Consider the following 24,282-nt stretch of genomic DNA (forward strand, 5'->3'; position numbering starts at 1 on the left):
AGGGAACCCGAAAGTGCGAGGCATTGGTGTCATCACCCTGGCGCTCTGCATCTCCAAGCTACCTTGCCAAGCCGGTCCATGAATCAAAGTCACTGGCCTCTAAGAGGTCACACAGGTGTCCAGGCAATGAAGACGATGCTGGGGCACCTGGCTGGCTCAGGCCGTAGAGCATGTGACTCTTGACCTCAGAGGCTGTAAGTATGAGTCCCATGCAGGGTGTAGATATTACTTAAAAATAAAATTAAATGGTGCCCGGGTGGCTCGATCGGTTAAGCTTCTGCCTTCAGCTCAGGTCACGATCTCAGAGTCCTGGGATCGAGCCCCACATCTGGCTCCCCACTTGGCAAGTGGGAGTCTGCTTCTCCCTCTACCCCTCCCCGCTGCTCATGCTCTCTTGCTCTTTCTCAAAATCTTTTAAGTAAATAAATAATTTTTTAAAATTACACGGAATTTAAAAAGGGGCACCTGAATGGCCCAGTTGGTTAAGCACCCAACTCTCAGTTTCGGTTCAGGTCATGATCTCAGATCCAGCCCCACATTGGGTTCTGTGCTGGGTGTGGAGCCTGCTTAAGATTCTCTCTCTCTCCTTATGCCCCTCCTCCTCCTCTCTAAATGAATGAATAAATTAAAAAAAAAAAAATATATATATATATATAGGATCCCAACAACTTCTCCCTGAGGAGAAATGACTGTAGCCACTTTTACAAGCGCCATGTGTGCACCAGCCTCCTGGACTCTCTGGAGCTTATCTTTGCTTAAAGGTTTCTCTTTACCCAAAATAACCACAGATCATTTGGATTATTATGTATTAGTCCAGTTTATTAAATAATGAAACAAGGTTTATGCCACATATTCCAACAACGCTTAAATAAAGAGCTTGAATTGAAATATAAAGGCTCATGAAAAATGCATAGTCTTCATATAATATATACTATTTCTAGCTCATGAATAAATATGGAGGATAGGAGCCATTTTATTTCACAGATTAGCAATATTTGGCATCAATGATTACAGAAATCCACAAGCAAACAAAAAACCCCATTATCTTCATTTTAGTTATAAAAGCTAAAAATCCTTTTGCCACATTTCAGCAATATCCAAGGGGGTCGGGGGACTTGTAATCACACCCCTGAAAATAAGGGGACCGAGGCTCCAAGTCCTTAAGTTCTTTCTTGGTTAGAAGCTTAACAATTCCATGAACTCCTTCAGGAAGCAGAAAAACCAGAACAGGTTACGATCCTGTTCTATATAGCATGTTTCATATGTCTACACTGGAGAAATACTCTCTTTTTGTCCTAAAAACATGCTCGGGGTTAATAGTGAGGTTTGAGTTTCTTTTCATCCTGGTATGAACACGTACATAATTTGACCCAATTGATAACAATGAATGTTGTGTGACGTCGACTCTTTAGGTGGTCTTCAAAATGAACTTGCTTCTACTGTTTCAGAAATTATATGTACACTTAAAAAAATACAGTGTTTTCTTCATTTTAAAAAAAGTGGTTCTTAAAAAGTAATCCTTTAAACTCCAGAACTCAAAAGTGAAAGTCTTCCTGAGAACGCCCTGACCAGGTCAATGGAATGTTTTGGTGAGAAGAAAAATATCTGCCTAAAGATATGGTTCAGTACCAGGAGTGGGGCCCAGGGAGCTCAGCTCTGCACAGTCACATGGGGGGTGGGGGTGGGGGTGGGGGTGGGGTCTGGACTTGCATTTAAGTCTTTAACCAGTTAATACCTACAGGCCACTCCGGCCACCCCTTCCCTTCCTTCCTTCCTCTTTTTAAGGATTTTGTCTCTGTTTTGGAAATACAACTCTGCCTCACAAAAGCTTTTTCAAAGTAAACATCCATAAAGAAGGCAAAGTGAAAGGGAAAGGTAACAAAACCGCCTGATCCCCAAGAAAAACCTACCATGCCTTCTATTCTGGGTCAAAGGAAGTGGTGACCCAGGGCGGGAGAAACTGGGAACCTGCCCCCGCACACACCACGGGGGGCGGGGGGGGGTGTGGGGTTCCGCCTGGGAGCCCCGGGTCAGGGTGTATTTAATGTGCTCGAACGTACAACTGCAGGTCCCCAAGTAAATATGTTCCCTTCCCTGGGGCTGTCTTCTAGAAGTTCTTAGGGCTCTTGGAGTCACGTTTTATTTTTGAAAAGAACAAGATGAAGGCGAGAAAGGAGAATGATTTTTTGTTGTTGTTGTTGTTGTCTTTAGAGAAAGAGAGGAAGATACGATAGACCTCTTCGAGAAACTGGAAAACAGGTACAGTGCTAAAGGGAGAGTTTCTAAAATTTCAAGCAAGTGTTTTAGGAAGGACAGGAAGTGTTTTAGGACTTCAAGGAAGTCCGACACGGGACATATCTTCACAAACAGAACCTGAACGAAAGCAAAAAACTGAGAAACCTGGAAAGATCAACTCTTCAATTCACTCGCAACATCTTGCCAAGGAAAACATAATGAAACTGTTCACTCATACCGTGTTCTTTGTCTCCACAAGGCCTTTGGCGAGGGGCTCTGCTGGGGATTCTTCTCCCACCATTCCGGCGGGCCGACAGCACAGCTGGTGCACAAGGCCCACCCTCCAGGCAGGTCTCAGCAGCCACCCTTGTCTTCCTTTGCCCCCCCAGCATCAATATGCGTTATTACCCTCATTTTACAGACTGGGAAGTCACAAACTTGGCTAAAAATCGGAGCAAATTACTAACGTTACCTAAGACCGCCAACCCAAGCTGCCTCAAAGATCGTCCATCAACATGGACCTTGCCACGTTCAAAGCCAACACATCACAGCGTCACGGGCTTGGATACGAACGCTTTGTAACAATTCCTCACGAAGGTCAGGCCTTCAAAGGCTTAAAGTCACTTATTATAAGTGAAAGATCCTGCCGAAATAGGAGATTATAAAGCAGTGCAATATGCCAGGGATCTATCTGCTGCACTGTTTACACCCGGAGCTAAAGGGCCAGGTCTCCACGTGTGACATCTCTCCCGCTGACGAGAAGCGACAGCCGTCAGAAGTTCAGGAACGAGAACACCGTCCCGGAGGCTCTATTCCGTGGTTCCGATGGCCTCCTCCAGAGCCGTCTGGCCTCCCCAGGGGCGAGCTGAGCCACAGCAGGTGCTCCTGAGCCCTGAAGAAAACGACACCCGGTTCCCGATCTCCTTGCCAGCTTTCTTGAGCAAGAAACATGCGTTCCATGTGCTGTCTCTGACGTCAGGGGGCACTTCCACGCTAGGGACTAGTGTTTGGACGTTAGTCTCTAGCATGAAACATGTGACGCGGAGCGGCCGCTGCCCACACCCGGCCATCTGGACTAGCCCCACCTTCATGTGTTGCTCACGCTTCAGCATCTGTGATGAACCAAGCAGTGAGAAGCAGCGTGACACATGGGAAGCTTTATTGTTTCGGAAGTGAGCGTTTGCAGAGCGCCGTCTCATGCAGCCTTGACTTGTCACAAGTCCAATTTCTTCAACTGCTCGTAGGTCACGAAGAACTGCAGTGACTGGTTAAGGCTGACAAAGAAAATGCCATCTCAACAACCCCGACGCGTCAACACAGGCTCAGGGACAGCAGGTGTCACAGATGCGTCTGGGCAGACCACGTGCCATGGACACATTAAACATGAGGGGTGCCAGCCTCACCCACCCCAAACCATCTTCCCACCCGCCTTCCCAAGCTCAGCCTGGAGCAGAACAATCACAGTGGAGACAAAGAAATCCCCTAGCATCGGCTCCAAGGGCCTCCCCGAAGAGGACGTCCACACTGCCTGGCCCTGGCGGCCGCTGTGATGGGCAGACCTTCCAGAATAGTCAACTCTGTGTGAAACAGAGAGCGAGCAAGTCCCGGGGAGCTCTCCTCACGGGGCACGGCTGGGCAGGCCTTCACCAGGACGGAGGCGCAGATAAAGAGAAACGGGGGGTGGGGAAAAGCACATCCCCTTAGCATTCGGCCCTGGCACGTCTAACGAGGTGCCACTCCCGTCCTGCCTCCCCTAGCGTAGGGGCATTGCCGCTAACCAGCCACATCACTCAGGAGCCAACTCCTGTTTATCCGCGGGGACCCTCTAAAATAAGCATTCTGGACCACTGCCGCCAAACCGGATCCTTCCCAAGGGTGCCTAGGGATGTGCAATCAAGCCGCGCCTTCCTGTAATCATAAATATTCCCAGCAACGTCGACTGCAGTCAAGTCCCGGTCAGGGACAGCATCACTAAACCAGATCCCGATAGCCCAGGACAGAGATCTTACACCCGCTGAGATAGAAACTGAATCATCAAAAAAAAAAAAAGAAACTGAATCATCATTTCCTAGAATCAGACGAATGCAAAAGAATAAGAAGCCACTTCCAAATTATCATTCAAAACACGGGCTTATGCCAACAATCGTCTCGTAGCTACAGCTTTCGGCGGATGTAGTGCGACAGGAAAAGGATACGATGATGTTCCAAGGACCAAGTCTCAACCAATTTGGCCAAAACCCTTTATACAGAGCAAAAAACCCTTCATTCTTCCAGGTCTGTTATAAGAGGGAGAAAAAAAAAGTTAGCTTCCAACTATCTAGTGATGTCAAGTGCATTAATAATTAGGAGTCAGACCGAATGATTTTTTTTCTCAGAAATAAAATCCTGGGGCAGCCTGGGTGGCTCAGCAGTTTAGCGCTGCCTTCGGCCCGGGGCCTGATCCTGGAGACCCGGGATCGAGTCCCACGTCAGGCTCCCTGCATGGAGCCTGCTTCTTCCTCTGCCTGTGTCTCTGCCTCTCTCTCTCTCTGAATAAATAAATAAATCTTAAAAAACAAAAACACCTCGTGATGCTTTGCTGCTTTTCTTTAAAAAAAAAAAAAAAAGAGATTGAATCCCAACTGCAGGTGGGAAATAAACACGCTAGTCGATGGTGGTTAGGACCTAATTCAGACCACGGCCACCTCAGGTCACGAGGTGGAGCCACACAAGCACCTGTGCGTCGTGAAAGCCAAACTTGAGGTCTAGGACTTGCCAGCATCGCTTGGAGCAACCAAGCGGCCCCTGGTCCCCTGGCTGGTGGCAATCTAGTCAGGAACACAACAAACTCTCATCCCCTCCGGACCAGGAGGCCCCACTACTTCAACTGAAAATTACAGGAAGATCGACACATTCTCTGGAGAGATGTCGGAATGAGGGATATTCATTGCGGTCAGACGCAAGAGTGGGGAGGTGCATTTTGCAAGGAGACCGTTCTATTGCGATGGCAGAAATTCTGACCATTTTCTCTCCCTTTACAGCTGAGCAGCGGTATAAAGAAAATGAACTTTCATTTCTAAACATTCATCTAGATTTTTGTATTTGTAAGAGTTAGCCCGGCGTGGCCAGAACTGGGTCCCATCTCGGGGCTTGAGAGCATCACTCGTGTTAGCTATAATAACCCTCAAAATTCAGTGACTTCTTAGGTCAAGTATCTGTATACAAATGTGTGTGTGTGTGTGTGTGTGTGTGTGTGTAAACACGTACGTATGTACTCACACACAACACACATTTGGGGGGGGCAGTTTCAACTGAAACGAACCACTGGAATATTGGAGATTAAGTAAAATAAACTTATTTCTAAGTACCCCTTAATATTAGTACTTATACCAACAGGGCTTACTACACAGTAATCCAGGCACGGTGCCGTTTCGTAGGCATTATATCTCAATGATTTTTACCACAACCCCGTGACGTGGATGCGACTGTTGTCCCATTCCACTTATGAGGAAACTGGGGTAGAGAGTCTGTACCTCGACCGAAGTCACACAATTACAAGGGACAAATCCACAGGTTTGTCTTGCTCTGACCCCTGTGGTTTGTATCATGATGAGAAGCTCTTCAGAGGGGAACAAGGAAGCCACTGGGCTGTGACAGGACCTCACGACCCTGCCCAGGAGAGCGTTCACTCTCACCTGTAACAGGCAGTCCAGGGTACCTGTGTAGCCAGAGCACCTGCCATCCCGAAGGACTCTCTGGTTCATCATACGTGTTCTCACAACATCGACGGGATTTGAGGCCAGGGCCCCAGCCAGGCCACAGGTGAAGCTCGAGCTATGAAAAAAAGATACGGGGGGGGGGGGGGGGGGGGGGAGGGACAGAAAGTTCACCATCACTGAGCTGCAACCACCACTATCAAAGGCAGGAAACAGCCTCCTCCCGAACCACACGAACGTGACGTGCAGCAAGAGGAAATGTTTCCAGGAGGAGGCCCATCACTAAGGCACTGCGTGAACTTCTTAAATACAGCACTATGGTGGCTTAGAAGTTCCCGCCTCGACGCAGAAAAACTTTGAGGGACAGGAATGTCAAAGGTTCATAGAAACACGAAAGAATGTCCTCCAACGATGATCTATTGCATCTCTTGGCTATAAGCAGGCGTCAGAGTAATTTTAGTCCCATCATAACCACACCATTCTTAGCAGAGAAAAAGACGTCCTCACGTAATGCGCCCACAGGGTCTCAACAAGACTACAGACCACACTTGGCATCAGTCAACTCAGGGCAGGATTTCTCAACTCCCACACTCCTCAAACATTGTGGACAGGCAGGTCTCTGCTGTGGAGGGCTGGCCCGTGGCCGTAAGCTGTTCAGCAGCTCCCGGGCCTCTACCCAGCAGATGCCAACAGTCCTCCCCCAGTCCTAACAGTCAGAACAGTCTCCAGAAATTGCCAAAAATTTGGATGAAAGTGGATGAAACCATGATACATCCACCCTAACCTGCAGCTACTAAAAATATGTGACGTTGGTTTGAACTGACACAGAAAGATATTTGGAATATATTATTAAATTTTAAAAAGCAAGGGAGAACAGCAAATACTGCATGGTACCCCACGTGGGGATCTATACAAAAGCAAAAAACACAGAACCCATAGAAACCAAAAAGTGGTTGCCAGGGGTAAGGGCTAAGGGAAATAGGAAGAGGCTGGGAAAAAGGCATAAACTTTCAGCTATAAAATGAACAAGGTCAGGGATCCCTGGGTGGCGCAGCAGTTTGGCGCCTGCCTTTGGCCCAGGGCGCGATCCTGGAGACCCGGGATCGAATCCCACATCGGGCTCCCGGTGCATGGAGCCTGCTTCTCCCTCTGCCTATGTCTCTGCCTCATTCTCTCTCTCTCTCTGTGACGATCATAAATAAATTAAAAAATAAAAATAAAAAATAAAATCAAAAATAAAATAAAATAAAATGAACAAGGTCTGAGGATCTAATATAGGACATGGTGACTACAGTTGGTAACACAGTCACATAACTGACATTTGCTAAAAGAGTAAAAGTTAAATGTTTTCACACACGCACGCACGCACACGCGCACACACACGGATAAATATGTGAAGTGATGGATATGTTAATGAACTCAGGGTCAGATCTTTTCACGTTGTGTATGTGCATCAAATCATTATACTGTACACTCTTAAATAGCTCACAAGTTTGTCAATTATACCTCAATAAAGCTAAAAAATTAAAATAAAAAAGTAAGAGAATACTAAGTATGATCTTGCCTGTGCGCTAAGTACACAGGGTAGACTCTTATACATACTTGCATGTGCCTGAAAAACAAGCTGTTGACAACGGTCACCTGTGTAAGCAGATAAGGGCTTCTGCTTCTTCTCAGTTCACTTCTAAATTGTAATTTTTCAAATATGAGACTCTAATACTTTGATAATAAACCTTTAAATCTCTAATAAAGTCGTAGCAAACCGCTACCCTGAACCTCATGCACACCTAAAATGTTATTTTTTAAATCTACAAACATACAGGAAGTGGGTATACACAGTGTCTCCCATCAGGCCCGAGAGAATCAGATGCTTCTTGGTGAGGTCGTAGACAGGTAGCTCCACACCGACAACGATGGCAGCCCTCTGTGCAGTAAGGGACACGCCCTGGGTAAAAATACGAATAACAAGATTCAGAGAGCTCTCCATGAAACAGGCCTTGGAAAAAAAAAAAAAGCTATAGAATGACAGATCAGAAAAGACCAGAGGGTAAAGAAATCAGACGCTCCCAAGTCTGCTCCTAATTCTGGCATTAACTATATGACGTTGGCCAGACCCTGGCCAGGCAGGACAAGCCGCCTCACAGAGGCTCTGGCTTCCTGGTACATACAGAGAGCACTATACTGGATGACCCTTAGGGCCTATTCTGGGAACTGATGGGCCACCAGAAAGGCAGGAACAGCATCCCATACCAGCACCTGCCTAGTAAGTCAGTCTTCACTTAGGGGACTGGGAAACCGCACAGATCAAAAAAATCCAGCCTAACTATAACCTAGAAAACCCCTCTCCGTACGAATTTTTTAAAGTAAACAAAAATGTTCAATCTTCATAGAATTTCTTATACATGAATTATTCAAAAGGCACTTTAAAACTATGACATACGCCTTGTATTTCCACTCTGCGGGGAATGAGAATAAGGGAGAAAGTAACTTTGAGGGCAGAGGCCACTCTTCTTCATGTAGGTCAATCTGCCATTCAGATTAAGATGATGGAAATAGGAGAAATAAATTCAAAGAAGGAAAACGGCTCCGTTCCGTGGGCTCACCTTCCACAGTCCTCTTGCTCCCTCTTGCTGGTAAATGTTAATGAAGTTGCCAATCATTCCGCCTTGAATGGTGCTGCTTTGTGCTTGCATCCGTATCTAGAGATTATTTTGAAGACAGACGTGAGAAGGAAAGCACATTTCTCCCCAAATGCAGACTTCGGAAATCATTCAATCTGTTGTTTACTAACCATTACAAGAATTGCAGTATAAATACAACTGTAATGCTAAAATATATCCTTTGTAGGATTTATAATCATAAAGATTTAACATTCATGAGGACTGGATCTGAGGCACTTTGGAATCAACAAAATGCATTGAGGCCGGAGCTCATTAAGAGTCCAAAAAAGATGGATTTTTAAAACTAGTCTTCTGAAAAGGAAAGAGAATGGCATATTTCCTTGTAAGTCACTGACCAGTTAAGAGAATGTGACAATGGGCTGACTTCACATAACTGATAAGAGTATCCATATCCAGCATAGTTGGCAGTGCTGAGCATGGACGAGCATATTTCTTAAATTAGTTACTTCAACCCACTACTATTTCCAACCAGCTGAACCAAAAGGTATGCAGGCGAGCTGAGCACAAGATGATCACATGATGCCCGTCATGCTCCATTACACTTGAACTTACAAATAAACTGGACAGCGGCCGTGGAATTCGTGGGACCGAGATTCCGACGTAGAGATAACGTTTGATGTAGCTCTCTACATTTTTTACAATTAAAAGGGACTTCTCACTAAAACTTGGTACCTTATTTTTTGTTCAGGGAGCAAATACATTACCTCTAGCTTCCCAAGGAAAATGTTACTGCCAAGCTAACGTGGGAAAATAAACCAAAATACAGGAACTGCCTTTCTATCAGCCCGGACATATGTTTAAGAGATTAAGAGGGGATCCCTGGGTGGCACAGTGGTTTAGCGACTGCCTTTGGCCCAGGGAGCGATCCTGGAGTCCCGGGATCGAGTCCTGCATCGGGCTCCCTGCATGGAGCCTGCTTCTCCCTCCTCCTGTGTCTCTGCCTCTCTCTCTCTCTCTCTCTCTCTACGTCTATCATAAATAAAGAAAGAAAGAAATCTTAAAAAAAAAAAGAGAGAGAGAGATTAAGAGTGGGGATATTTCTATTTCCCCCCCTCCCAAAAAATCCTGGCAAAAGCACTTCACTGTGCAGAAGTGTAGTGTACTCAACACACTGCTGCATAAAACTCTGATGTTTGTTGGGGCGCCGGGGTGGCTCAGTGGGTTAAGCGTCTACCTTCAGCCCAGGTAGCTGAGGTACCTTCTCCCTCTCCCTCTGCCTGCTGCTCCAGCTGCTTGGGCTCTTCCTTTGCTCCTCGCTCTCAAATACATAAATAAAATCTTAAAAAAAAAAAAAAAGAACTCTGATGTTTGCCAGACTCTCCTGTCAGAGTGAAGGCTCTGAGGGCAGGGTCCTTATCTTACTAATTTGGGGATTCTAAGCACGCAGCACATCAACTGGCAGAGGGCAGCACAGCGAACACTGGTCAACTAATAGGAACAAAAAAGGAGAGGGAGGGACAGAGGCAAACATCCTGAGAACCACTGAAAAAAGTAAGTCCTGCCTGATTTCTCTTTTGTTTAATTAATTTACTTCTGGGATCCCTGGGTGGCTCAGCGGTTTAGCATCTGCCTTTGGTCCAGGGCCTGATCCTGGAGACCCAGGATCAAGTCCCACGTCGGGCTCCCTGCATGGAGCCTGCTTCTCCCTCTGCCTGTGTCTCTCCCTCTCTCTCTCTCTCTCTCACTGTGTCTCTCATGAATAAATAAATAAAATCTTTAAGAAAAAAAAATTAATTTACTTCTTTGTCTTATTCCAGAAAGGATCTAAAAAGGTTCTATCCCTGGTATTGTCAACAAGGTCTGCCAATACGTCATGTCAAACTGTGATCAGGAAATATTTCCATTCATATTCCCTGAAATCAAGTTAACGGAGGACATCACACATTCAGAAACGGTCATTAGGTTTCTGAACAAATAAAACAAGGAAGATTTTCAAGGAAAAATGAAATTCAAATGTGTCCATGCCCGATTTTTTTCTTTTGCTGCTTAATCACCAAAAACCTTGTCTCTACAACGAGCTCTACTTTGTGAGCTCCTCTGTATCCACGGGAAATCCACCCAGCGGATGTTTAGAAGCTAGAGGCTTCATGGTGCTTAAATTATAAACAAATTCACACATCCAGGGTGGGTTATATCCGCAGCATTTCATTATCTGAATGTTGTTCTCAATAAGAAAATGTGGAGTGTGCCTATAAGATACGGATCGCACTGCTTACTTTCAAAACATCAGTCGGATTAGCGATGGTAGAGGATACGACTCCAGAGAGAATTCCACACACCACATTTATCAGCAGAGTCTCATCTACAAACAAACACATATTATTTGACTTTTCGTATACACAGAGCTCTTCACATCAGTAGGTGTAACTCATTGACATACCGCTTGTACATCTTCAGAGAATCGTAAAATTCCTGCTTTATGAATCAAGCAATTCTTTTAAAGATTTTATTTACTTATTTGACAGAGAGACCACAAGCAGGGGAAATAGCAGGCAGAGGCCGAAGGAGAAGCAGGAGCCCGAAGCAGGGCTTGATCCCAGGACCCTGGAATCATGACCTGAGTGGAAGGCAAGAGGCTTAACCAACTGAGCCACCCAGCTGCCCCTCAAGCAATTTTTTTAAAACATTTTTTATTTGGGCAGCCCGGGTGGCTCAGTGGTTTAGCGCCGCCTTCAGCCCAGGGCGTGATCCAGGAGACCCGGGATCGAGTCTCACGTCGGGCTCCCTGCATGGAGCCTGCTTCTCCCTCTGCCTGTGTCTCTGCCTCTCTCTCTCTCTGTGTTCTCATGAGTAAATAAATAATATCTTTAAAAGAATAATAAATAAATAAATAAATAAATAAATAAATAAATAAATAAATAACTTTTAAAAATAAATAAAGATTTTTTTATTCCTTTTAATAATCTCTATACCCAATATGGGTCTTAAACTTACAGCCCTGAGACCAAGAGTCACCATGTTCCACTGACTGAGCCAGCCAGGTGCCCCTGAATCAAGCAATTTTTAAAATATTAGGAATTTTGCTGGCTGACCAGGATTTTGCCTAGCAAAATAACTTGATATCCAAAAAGGACTGTGAATTATCATGCAAAATGAACAACCATATACTAACTCACTTTTGTGTGTAAATATTGACCACCACAGTAATTAAGATGAGGAATAGGTCATAGGAGAATAAGAAAGATATATACTCCTGGGACGCCCAGGTGGCTCACTCATTTAAGCCTCCGACTCTTGATTTTGGCTCAGATCATGATCTCAGGGTCCTGGGATCCAGCCCTAATTCAGGGTCCATGCTCAGCAGAGAGTCCGCTTGAGATATTCTCTCTCTCTCTCTCTCTCTCTCTCTCTCTCCCCCTCGCCCTCTCCCTCTCTCCCTCCTCCCACTCATACATGTGTGCATTCTCTCTCAAGTAAATAAATAAGTCTTAAAAAAAAAAAAGGTACATTCCTAGGAGACACTGAGAAGATAGTCTTAAAGCATGCCGTATAGATTTAATGTGAAGTATACTGAAGTGCTAAAACATCTTAGCTCGTGCTGACCACTCTCACCTAACAGTTGACTGGTGCTTGGTGCTTGTCTCATTGTAATAAGAAAGAAAAAAAGAAAAAAAAGTTCTATGGGTTAAAGCAAAGTCATAAAGTCAACCAGCAATACATTATTAGAATTCAGTTCTTTTTAAAAAAAAAAAAAAAAGGAATTCAGTTCTTAATACTAAGAAGGGTATTTACGGCTTTCCTGAAAAATAGATGATAATGCCTGTTAGAAAATTTTAGAAAATTTTCAGTTGGCTAGAACTACAACACCACACCCTCTGGTCTAGGTGTTTTGGAGAGGAGGAAAATTAAAACTTTGTAGAGGGATCCCTGGGTGGCGCAGCGGTTTAGCGTCTGCCTTTGGCCCAGGGCGTGATCCTGGAGACCCGGGATCGAATCCCACATCGGGCTCCCGGTGCATGGAGCCTGCTTCTCCCTCTGCCTATGTCTCTGCCTCTCCTTCTCTCTCTATGTGACTATTGTAAATAAATAAAAATTTTAAAAAAAAATAAATAAATAAATAAAACTTTGTAGAGATTGCTCCTTTTAACTGCCACTCCCCTAAGTTCAGCAAAGAAAACCTGATCTTGTCTTGACTAAAAGACACACAACCCGCCCAGCTCCTGTCCACAAGTGGAAGAAAGATTCCCCACTCACCTTCAGGGTGTTCGACAAACAGTCGCTTCAGGCTCTGGTAGGTGCCTATCTTGATGGTGCCGTAGGAAGCCTGGCGTAACATCGCAGGGGCAATCCTGGCAAGCCGACGTACGAGAGGACAGAGATGCTAAAAATCGCTTTAAATCCTCGAGGAGGCACACAGGCGCAACCACGTGTTCGCCTTCCACAATCAAACTATGCTACACCAGACTTCTCACGATTCAAGATCCAACAAAAATATAGTCGGGTTCAGTTAAATTTGTGCAAATCGTCAGTGTGCTAGGTGAAAGCTCAGCCCCTGTAGTTACCCTTAATGAAAACGTGTAAGTGAACGTGCGGTTCTGGTGCTCACGGGCGTTCAAGGGAAAGGGCCCTCCATCTCGAGGCGAGGCTCCTGGTGACCTCTGCCCTCTGCAAGCATCTGCCATTCTTCTGCTGCGGCTCTGGAGCGCCTCCCCCATCCACTTGGGGGGCCCTGTTCCAGGTCCTTCCTCTCCGTCTCTCATCCTTCCAGCGCCCAGAACCACCCTGGGGCAGTTATCCGCCCCAACTGTCTCGGTGCTCCCACCTCCTCCTCGAAACGCACTGTGCCTTCCTTCCCCCCTCCATCAAAGCTGCCTCCCCAAGGAGACCAGCTGACATCTGTGTTGCTGAAGGAAGCGATGCCCTCCCTTAGCACCCTACATAGCCTCTCTGTGGTCCTCGCTGGTCTGTCCTCGGTCCTCCACGCAGCCAGCCCCCCACCGAGCTCCGAAACACGCCCCTCTCCCCCAGGTTTCCTTTCCTCCACAGCCTCCCACCCCTGCCCTCTGGGGCTCCCCAGAATTCTGTCCTGTGCTCTCTTCCTTCCCCGCTCTCCATGCTACCCGGTGAGCTCATCGACTCCGACGGCGCCCACCACTGTCCGAGACTCGGGACGCTGGATTCCTGCTCCCAGCACTGGCCCAACGATGCATTGCCAACTGCTCCGTAGATCTCTCATCGCGCATGTGCTACACACACCTCCGACCCAAGCTCCCACACTGAACTCATCATCCTCCCGCTCCAACCAATCGGCTCTCCTCTCTGTTTCCCGGACCAGGGAATGGAAGCTCCATCTACACTCTGGCCCAAACCAGAAATCAAGACATTAACCTTGTCCCCTGCTTCCTCCACACCCTCGGGCTGGTGGACATGTGCTGTCCCCACTAAACGACAGCCCCTTCATGTGTTGCTGCTAATCCCCCTCCGACCTCCTAGATCCAGGCTCACCCTTCTCTGTGATGCTCTGCGCCCTGAGAGGGTGGCACCCACAGATTGTATCATGCAGGCTTCCTGCCAGCTGGCTTCCAGGTGGATTCCACCAGTAGACAATGGGATGGATGGATGGATGGATGGATGGATGGATGGATGGATGGGGAGGGGAGGTATATTCCTCTCCTGGGCACTACCAAAGCATCCCCCCTCCCCACCACCACAGCTACTGTTTGCTCCTTCAAGGCTCCGGTCCTAGTAGGCTCTGCTAACACCATGCCTGTCCTTGCCCTTTTGGTCCTAGGGTCCACTTTGATAGTTTCTGGGAACCTCAGTATGCTTCCTCTAGTCTTTTAGTAGCCCCTTCATTAAAGTCTCCTGACTGAAGCCACCCAAGCGAATTCTGTTTTCTGCAGGGACTCAGGCTGACGCAGGCACCTGGCTTACTCGCTTTCCTATCTCATGCCTTCAGCACACCGTTCTCTAAATACTGGATTAAAGAAAAGCTGTTCACAACTCCTACCCACATCCGATACGCTATCATTTTCCTTATAGCAAAAACCTCGTAATTCAGAATAGCCAACGGGAAGGGCTTTTTTCAGAGTGAAACACTGAATCACTGTTTTCTGAAACAAACGTAATTTTTACATTATCATCTGTATTTGAATGTAATAAAGACATACTTTCACCACAAAGTTCACTACATAAAAGATACACAGAAACTAAAGGTGAAATGAGAAATCTGCCCAACTACTTGCTCTTTTCAAATATACCGTGGATTTCTACTTTTTCTCTATGAATCCTACTTTTCCATCTATTTGTTTGAAAGGTCAATAGTCAAGTACAAATGCACAAAGGTCGACTTACCCTGAATACAGAGCTTTCAGCCCTTCTTCTCTGCCTATCCGCACCAACGCATGCCACATTCCTCGATACCGGATTTCTTTAAAGTTTGCATCATTTGTCTGGCCTTGAATCTGGAGCCGTGTCTTGGTTAAATCAATCGGAAAAGTACCTTAAATATTTTTTTAAAAAAAAGAAATATTTCACTTGATTAAAAAAGAAATTCCACTAAATAAAGGCTACATGGTGAGAGATTACTGAGGAAACACTGCAACTAAAAAAACAAAACAAAACAAAACAAAAAACACTGCAACTATAACATAAAGTAAGAAACAAAATTAAGAACTAGCAGATACTTTGCAATCTTTTCTCTATTAAAAAAGAATTAGGGGGGCAGCCCGAGTGGCTTGGTGGTTTAGCGCCTCCTTCAGCCCAGGGCCTGATCCTGGAGACCAGGGATCCGGTCCCATGTCGGGCTCCCCGCAGGGAGCCTGCTTCTCCCTCTGCCTCTGTCTCTGCCTCTCTCTCTCCCTGTGTCTTTCATGAAAAAATAAAATCTTTAAAAAAAAAAAAAAAAGGTACCAAAATATTAACCCCCCTCCAAAATGCATAAATTATCTTTCTTTCTTTCTTTTTTCTTTCTTTCTTTCTTTTTTTTTTTTTTTGTATTTTTCTTTCTTTACATGTTTATCTACTTCCCATCTTACCCTGCAGAGGATTTTAAAAGCTGCATGGCTGTAAGAGATGGGTACATGGAATGATTTACACAAAAGGGCAATTTTAAAATAAGTTACTATATTTTGCATATGTGAAAGCTACAGTCGGGTTCAACAGGGATGAAGAAAGAGAAGTTCACTTTCTGGGGGAGCTTCCCGCTCTGTGTTCCGTCATCTGAAAGTGCACCTGTTAACGCAGGTAAGAATGTTTAATCCAGTGCCCCGCTGACAGGCCACCCAAATACGTGCCACTCGCTCAGCAACTCTACTCATTGTGGCCACGGGAGGGCCCACCCACACCGTCAACCAAGTGGGTGCGTGGTTAAGGCGCCTTAACCCCTCCACCCCGTCCTCACTGGCCCCTCGGGGACAGCCTCTGGCCCAGGACAGCAGCGACTGAGCCCCAGAAGCAAATGACATGTCAGGCCCAGACATGTCAGGCCCAGCAACTGCCGAGTGCCAGCTGTATTTGTTGAGTCAATCATGCCAGGATATAGACCAAGATAAACAGGATCTGACGTGGAACTCCACTGATGCAAAGTCACAAACACAACACGGATACTGTGCACGTCTGGCACGGGACGGCATAGTGGCCGTCCCTGGAACCTGGGACCTCCTCGAGCCTCTCCACGGCCACAGGCGCCAACAGAGGCAAAGTGGGTTAAAGGACAGGGACCCGGGGCCAGATGTAATCAGACAAAACTTCTGTTTGATTAACAGGTTCAACTTTTTCCACACTAAACTTTGAGCTCTGCACTGTGGGCGGCCAAAATGACTGTTTGAAAAACATGCCAACAGAGGCAATTTTGAAATCTGAGATTAACGTTGCATATTCCCACAGGCCCTGCTTGTCCCGCCAAACACCAGACAGCGACCTTCACTCTTAATCAACATCCCATGTAGGAGCACCTGGGGGGCTCGGCGGTGCAGCATCTGCCTTCGGCCCAGGGTGTGACCCCGGGGTCCTGGGATCGAGTCCCGCATCAGGCTCCCCGCAGGGAGCCTGCTTCTCCCTCTGCCTGTGTCTCTTCCTCTCTGTCTCTCTCTCATGAATAAACAGAATTTAAAAAAAAAAAATCCCATGTAGCAAGCAAACAGACCTGCGTGGCCCCCCGGGCCCCTTACCACATTCTGCCGTGATGGAGGCCAGCCCTCCATACACAAAGGGCTTCCAGTTGAGGGCTGACATCTTCACCACCGTCTCGTCTCCTTTGACCAGAGCAACATAGCCTCCAATAGGGTTTTCCCTGGACACAGAAGGAAGACATCTCAAAGTTATAACTTCGAGGACAAAGCAGTTTGTTTCTTCTTTAAACTTGGGTTCCATTTGGAGAATGCCAGGAGATGCTACCCATGAACCCCCCCATCCCTCCCACAATTCCCCAGGGGAGCCTCACCTTAATAAAGCAAAGCCAGGGTATTTACTAAACCTCGCTTTATCAGTTGCTTTAAATCTCATTCAGGAATACAACACGCTGGTCCGGTAATACAGTGAGTGGACAGAGGCCACTTTCTGGGTAGTCTATTTGATCTAAAATCCATTCATTTTCATCCAACAAATAGTTGCCATTTGTTTGCCATCGTCTTAGCGAGTCCCTTGGGTGCACTAGAGCAAACAAATGTTGCAACCCAGTGTCCTCAGGTAAACTGACAATTATTTAAAAGTACCAAAATGCACTTCTAGTTCATATTCTGTAAATCTTCGTTTTCTTTTCTCATCCACGTTGCGTTAATAGCTGGGAGGTAGCTTGGCATTAGGAAAGAGGTGGACTCTGGGGTCAGTGCCACACCACATCCTTCCTGGGGAAGTTCCTATCAACCTCTAGGCTTTTTCTTCGACAACTTCATCACCACTGAAGCAGCCAACACAACCAATTAGTGGTGGAGCCCATACTTTAATTGGTTATGCTAAATAAAATGCCTACCTTTTACTCCTATCGTGGGAATTAAACATATCCTTTTAAACTAGCATAAAAAAGACACTGAACAAATACTGCCTTTCATCTTCCTTTCACTTAAAAGGTGCTCACAGGCGACAGGTATTTGCACACTTCCATGCCAGGTCCCCCACAGTCATTACCCATTCTGAATTTTATGCACTTTCACTTAATAAAACCTGGCCTCGTGTCCATTAACAGGAGAAACATGCAAACTAACACACTTTTGCGTATATATATATATATATATATATATACTCTATCAGCCATAATTATTGTTGGTTTAAAATAAAATTTCTAATTTATTATAGTCATAATTGGTGAACAATATACCCAGGGGCTTTACTCTGCACGTTTTCGGAGTTTCCCAAGGCTACGTTTTTCAAGAAAGAGTCACTATTGCCGAAAATGTCAGTTTGCAGCAAAGCCGAGGGGCTTGCTTAAACTAAGAAAAAACACAAGGAACCCAGAGGAGACCCTAAACAGACCTATTTGTTCTCATTTACAGACATTAACCGAATTCAGACTGGTTCCAGGTGAGCGGGATAAAGGGCTTCATTAATAATAAATCCAATAGGGATCCCTGGGTGGCGCAGCGGTTTGGCGCCTGCCTTTGGCCCAGGGCGCGATCCTGGAGACCCGGGATCGAATCCCACGTCGGGCTCCCGGGGCATGGAGCCTGCTTCTCCCTCTGCCTGTGTCTCTGCCTCTCTCTCTATCTCTCTGTGACTATCATAAATAAATAAAAAAAAATAAAAAAAAATCCAATAATTCATTAACGGTCCACAAGTACCTTCCTTAATCCACTCTTGGATTCTGCTATTCAAGTTAAAAAAAAAAAAAAAAAACCCAAGCAATAATTACAGAACAGCGACATGTGGAAGTACTGTAATTTGCCATTAGAAAAGTGTGTGATGGAAGTGATTTCAGTGGATCTCTCAATACCTTTGGGACGGGACAGAAAAATCGGCTAGGAAACCGGGTCTCGGCAAAGTGCCTTGCCCAAGGCCACATGGCTGATGGGGCAGTTGGGCCTCCAACCCGAGTGTTTGGATTCCAAGTACAGGGTCCTTTCTGCTACCATCTGAGGCTGTAAAGGACTAATGGGGTTTTAATTAAGGAGAAAATATTACCAAGCAGCTTCGAAAAGGCACCGCTTACACAGTACATCTTATACAGATGCATTTTATAAACAATAAAAATGTGCTTAATTTAAGAGAAAAGTCTTGAGAATATTCAGAAGGTAGACAGTCCATCTGAATAGCAGTAATTTATTTTTCCAATACACAGCATATGGAGAGTGTGTTCGAGTAAATTCCTGGAGTTTTTCCTGACGGTGAAATTCACATACTAATAAAATAAGCCATTCTAGTGAACACTTCAGTGGCAGTTCATACACTCAGGATGTGGGATGACCAAATATCCCAAAATATTTCATCACCAGGAAAGAAAACCAGTTCCCAGTTGTTTCCCATTCTCCTCTCCCTATGGCTTCCATACGGTTCTTATTTCCTTGGCCGTGATCCTGTCTATGCATTAGGCATGGGTGTGGTGCGCAGGACTCCGTAGTAGTTCCTAGCCAGACTACAGAGCTCCTTAAACTAAGAGGCATTAAGGTCCCACATACAGAATGAGGTTCTCTGGGACCCCCCAAGCATGTGTGCTGCTACTGGAAAACCAGTGAGTTAAATATGTGGCGGCCAATTCACAACTTCGAATACTTTCCACTTAAATTCCCATTTTAAGTGGTTAATTCCCGGTGATGATGTTACAGTTGATGCTTCCATTTAGTAGTGATTTTTTTTTTTAATGTAGGATTTTTTAAGATTTTTAAAATTTATTCATTCATGAAACACAGAGAGAGAGAAAGAGAGAGGCAGAGACACAAGCAGAGGGAGAAGCAGGCTCCATGCAGGGAGCCCGACGTGGGACTAGATCTCGGGTCTCCAGGATCGTACCCTGGGCCAAAGGCGGGCACTAAACTGCTGAGCCACCCGGGATCCCCGGGATTTTTTTTTCCACACATACATATGTGTGTGTCTGTATAGGGAGAAATATAAATGCGTCTACATATGTGAAGACACACACACAAGCTATCCTCCAAAATGCCAGCAAAACTCTATGGGAAATGAAATCGTAACTGACCTCTAATTTAAAAATAAAACAAAAAAAATTTTTAAGACTATTTCATATGGCTTCATGCCATCTCACTGATTAACTTTCTGGTTTCCTGCCATACTTATTTTACTAGCTTGGTTTTAATGGCTACTTTTGGCTACTTTGTCCTTTTTAAAATATTTTATTTATTTATTTGAGAGAGGGGGGAGGAGGGACAGAGGGAAGAGAAGGAGCAGGCTCCCCAACAGGCAGACGCCACCCCCCAACAAGACCCTGAGATCATGACGTGAGCCCAAGGCAGATGCTTAACCAACTGAGCCACCAGGCAGCCCAGTCTTCTCATGCCTTCTGTCAGTTTTGACACTAAGTTTTCGGTTAGATCAAACCCTGAAAGCTCTGGGTTAGACTCAAATGCAAACAAACACTCAACCAGAGCTCAAAACTGTTGTGGAATTGCCCCCCCTCCCCCAGGTGGAGGGAGCATACACCCATTTGCTCCTATTTAGATGTCCCACCACCATAAACTTCTCTTGCACAGGAGTGTCCACTCCTGTAACCCTGGTTAAACTGTAAGAAAGCGCTCTCTATTCGATCACCTTTGGGCTCGACTCCCTTCTCCCATCACTAGGGCTAGATTACTGAGCGGTGAAGACTACCCCCCGCATTCCCAGGTTTATGTTTGCTGTGTCCCTTTAGCTTAGAAAACCACCAGGGAGTATCAGGAGCTGGTCTAACGTCCAAACAAAGAAAAGGTTCTAGCTGAGACTGGAATGGGAGACATTACGCCCAGTAAGCTGAGACCGGGCTCCAGTTATCTCAAGCTGTAATCTCTGGTCGGTAAACAGAACCATTTCTTTGCTTTAGAGCTCTCTTTGGAGGGGTTTTCGCCCCTCACACATGTTGCTTTACTTCCTAGCACAATTTTTTTTTGGGGGGGGGGATCCCAACTCTACTCAAGTCCCCAAATGGACAGGCCAACGCAGTCAGGGAGACTGGTATCCTAGGCAATCACTAGTGTGTGGATGACCTCTCAGCCTGAGGTCTAAGGATTCCAACTTTGCAAAAACTCCAGTGTCAGGCACAGCAGTGCTTATGGCTCGCTTCCCACTTTGCACTCCTCTCTAGGCCGTACCCTCTAGGCAACCTAAACTCCTCGTTATAAGACACGAGGCTAAGAACAGCCATCACTATTGAATATCTTGCATCTTATATGTCGGGGACTGCTATACATTTTCTACATAAGAGATCTTATTTAATCCTTACAACCCTATTAAGTAGGTACCATTAGCCACATTTCACAATTGAGGAAAGACAGCCTCGGAGAGGAAAAAGTGACTTTCCCTAGTCACACAGCTAGAAAGTAGGCAAACTAAGGTCTCCCTAAAGGGGCAAAGGGCCTTTCCTCTGTGGACTACAAAGACAGAGGCTGTGAAAAAATATAAGCACATGGGAGTGGACGACATTCTGCACATTTGGAATAAATGTAGGATTTTCCTGCAAAGGAAATAGAAACTTTCCACCTATGTGTGTGTGTTTCCTGAGTGCAAAGGTCTGCACAAATTAAGGATTCTCCCTACACTTAGGATGCGTACTAAGTTAGCATCCTCCCTCCTACGTGGACTTGGTACTGATTTTCTCCTCACCCCGTCTGCACAGCTGCAAAGGGAGGTGAAACTACAGTTACAGCACTTGCTTCTGGAACTTGTGGAAGCCTTCCAAGTTTCCGTTATACAATTAATTCTGGATAAGCCCTTTCCCATTAACGTGTGCCTGTTTTTTCTGTGCCTGTTTCTGCAGTCTTAAGCTGCAATCCCAGCGTCTAAACCTCTGTGCCCTCTTGAGTCTCTGCTCCCTGCTCGTCTCCCTTCACAGACTCTCCCTCGGTCCCATTCTCTTTGCAGGCACAGCCTGGAAAACAGGCTCATCACAGTCTCAGGATGCACGGGATTTAAGAGGAATCTTGGAGAAGTCCCGGCTCACTCCATAGGGATTAACCGAGCCCCACGATCGCAAAACTCGGCAGAAGGCAGAGCCAAGGCCCGCGTTCGTGCCTCTCAACTTTCTTCACCACCTGAGGAAGACGAAGCCGGAGCCTGCAGGGCCGACCCCGCGCCGTGGTGCGCGGCGTGCGCAGGACGCCAGGGCCAGGCCACCCTGACTGCACCCCCGCCCCCACGCGGGCCAAGCTGGGGTGTCCCGGGGGCAGGCCGGGGCGCGGGGTGCCCTCTCCGAGGGGGGCCCCGCGGGCGCCGGCTGCAGCCTGAGCCAGGGGGGTGCAGGCGCAGGAGCGACAGGCGGGGGCGGGGGCCGGGGGCCGGGGGCACGCGCCAGGGGCACACGGGGCTCCCCGGGGCTGCGACGCCGGGACAGCAAGCAGCCGCGCCGCCCAGTGGCGAGGCCCGGGAGCCGGGAGCCGGGGGCCCCGCCGCCCAACCGCGCGCCCCAGGGGCCGGGCTCTGCCCGCGACCCCGGGGCGCAGCCGCAGCCCCGAGCACGCCCCGCCGCGCCGCGCCCGCCGCAGTCCCAGCCCCGCGCCGAGGCCGACCGGCGGAGGGCGACCCGGAGCAGGCACGGAGCAGGCACGGAGCAGGCACGCAGCGGCCCGACACTTACCGGCGGCGGCGGCCCCCGAGTCCTCCCCGCGGCGCCCAGCGGAGCGCGGAGCCCGCCGGCCTGCAGCCGAGAAAAGGCTGCGGAGCCGCGGGGGCGGCCCGAGAGCCGGCGCGCAGCCACGCCCACCCCGCGCGGCCACGCCCTCCGCCTCGGCTCCTATTGGTCTCTCCGGCGTGCGGCCCCGCCCACCGCCTCGGCTCCCATTGGCCGCCCCGGCGCGCGGCCCCGCTCACCCCGCGGGGGCCTGTCCACCCCGCGCGGCCCCGCCCACCCCGCGCGGCCCCGCCCTCCACCTCGGCTCCTATTGGCCGCTCCGGCGTGTGGCCCCGCCCACCCCGCGCGGCCCCGCCCTCAGCCTCGGCTCCCATTGGCTGTCCCGGCGCGCGGCCCCGCCTACCAGCAGCCGGTGACTGGCAGGCGGCCGAGGGCCCCGGGCCCGGAGTCTCAGGCTCGCCGCCCCCCCCCCCCACCCCGGATGCGAGCCGTGGGAACCCGCCGACCCCTCCCGCCGCCGCGGGTCCCGACTCTGCAGCGAAAAGAGAAACTTTCGGCAACGCACCGAGGGCCGCGGGACGGGAGGCTTCTCAGGGTGCTGGTTCTCTGCATCCGCGTGAACCTCTGCAGAGGAAGGAAACTCGCGCTTTTTTTTTTTTTTTTTAAACCCAGCCTTTTAGTCTGCAAATTTACGAACCCGCTGAAGAGTTGCAAGCATAGGAACGCTGTGGACGCTACACCCTCCGCCCAGGGCTCCCGTTTCACAGTTGCTATATTTGCTGTCACTAAAGAAGTCCCCCCACCTCCACCCTCCAACTTTGGAAAGTTGCACACAACGCTGCAGCCCCACCCCTACCTACCTCGCCATTATCACCTGCAAGAAATTCCATGCCATTGGTCACAGCATTCAACATTCTGTCTATATCTAAGTCTCCTTTGTTGTCCCGAACTGCTATGCACCTGCACACGTGCGCACACACGTTGTGAAAATTCAGGATCTACCCACATCGTCCTGGTTAACATCAAGCCTCTAGAAACTCCTTTTGTGTACTAGTTGCCTCCACTTTTTGCAAAATCTTTCATAACTTTGACACATTTGGAAAGCCCAGGACAACTGTCTCGTAGACGGCATCAATTTGGATTTATCGAAGTGTTTCCTTATGATCAGATGCGGGTTAAACATGTTAGTAAGAAAGTAGCAGGTGATGCTATTTCCATGAGAAGGCACAGTGTTCCTTTGTCCCGGCATCCGTGGTGCTGATCTGGATGACTTGGTCAGGGCACCGGTTGGCAGGTCTCTCTCACAAAGGTATTGTCAGAAGCCCGGAAATGATAGAAGTATAAAACCAATGAATCTCCAAGCTGGTAATCAGTAAAAGTGTACTGTGCCCGCATCAGAAGGATGGTTTGCAAACTGAGAGCACCCAACCCAAAACACAGAACGAGGCGCAGGAGTGTGTGATAAATCAGCTCATAGAGCCAGGAAGCATTGACTGCTCTTCACAGCAATTGGCTATAATATTTAGGATTCTCTTAAATGACAGGAAACTGGTCAGTGGTTACCTCATATCAACCTTAAGAAACAGTCCAAGCCTTGCTTAGGATGGCCAGAAGCCTACGCAAGAAAGTACCCAGGTCAGGTTAGCCTTGCAGATGAAGCTCTGTATGATTAAACTGGTTTTTGTCTGATTAGAGAAATTTCAAGGCTGGTCTCCATTTCTTTTCTATTTTAACTGTACCTCTCAAAAAAAAAAAAAAACTGTACCTCTGTCCCACTGCAGCGGAGACTCTCCACAGTGCAGGCTGGAGGGTTGAATATTTTTGCCCAAGGGGTGTAGCACACACTGATGAACGCTCATCAAATTGGTTACAAAGTGGTGATTTTCTGATGCTTTTCTAATTCCTTCTAAATGTCTAAAGAAGAGTACCCCTCTTTTTCCCCCCTGCTTCTCATCCTTCTTCCCTTCCCAGCTCCCCTCCCCACCTCCCCCTTTTTGAGTAAGTGTGGACTCCTGCATTTTTT

The 24,282-nt window shown here is 47.5% G+C and overlaps 1 protein-coding gene across 2 annotated transcripts in view; it reads right to left on the bottom strand.

Moving 5' to 3' along the window:
- Positions 1-798: 798 nt before the first annotated feature.
- SLC25A30 (solute carrier family 25 member 30) overlaps positions 799-24,282 on the bottom strand; it is a 39,065-nt gene continuing 15,581 nt past the window's right edge. The window contains exons 1-10 of one of the 2 annotated variants that reach the window (XM_072760589.1): positions 22,266-22,405; positions 16,723-16,844; positions 14,906-15,053; positions 12,806-12,900; positions 10,828-10,913; positions 8,534-8,629; positions 7,751-7,875; positions 5,910-6,048; positions 4,431-4,511; positions 799-3,490 (exon numbers count right to left, since the gene is read on the bottom strand). In XM_072760589.1, the coding sequence (XP_072616690.1) occupies positions 3,449-3,490; positions 4,431-4,511; positions 5,910-6,048; positions 7,751-7,875; positions 8,534-8,629; positions 10,828-10,913; positions 12,806-12,900; positions 14,906-15,053; positions 16,723-16,786 (876 nt within the window). In that variant the 5' untranslated portion in view covers positions 16,787-16,844; positions 22,266-22,405 and the 3' untranslated portion in view covers positions 799-3,448. Of the gene's footprint in view, positions 3,491-4,430; positions 4,512-5,909; positions 6,049-7,750; positions 7,876-8,533; positions 8,630-10,827; positions 10,914-12,805; positions 12,901-14,905; positions 15,054-16,722; positions 16,845-22,265; positions 22,406-24,282 lie in introns of those variants that run through there. The other variant, XM_026017224.2, reaches the window with a different exon arrangement.

This window comes from Vulpes vulpes, chromosome 6, assembly GCF_048418805.1.
Source record: "Vulpes vulpes isolate BD-2025 chromosome 6, VulVul3, whole genome shotgun sequence".
NCBI classification, from domain to species: Eukaryota; Metazoa; Chordata; class Mammalia; order Carnivora; family Canidae; genus Vulpes; species Vulpes vulpes.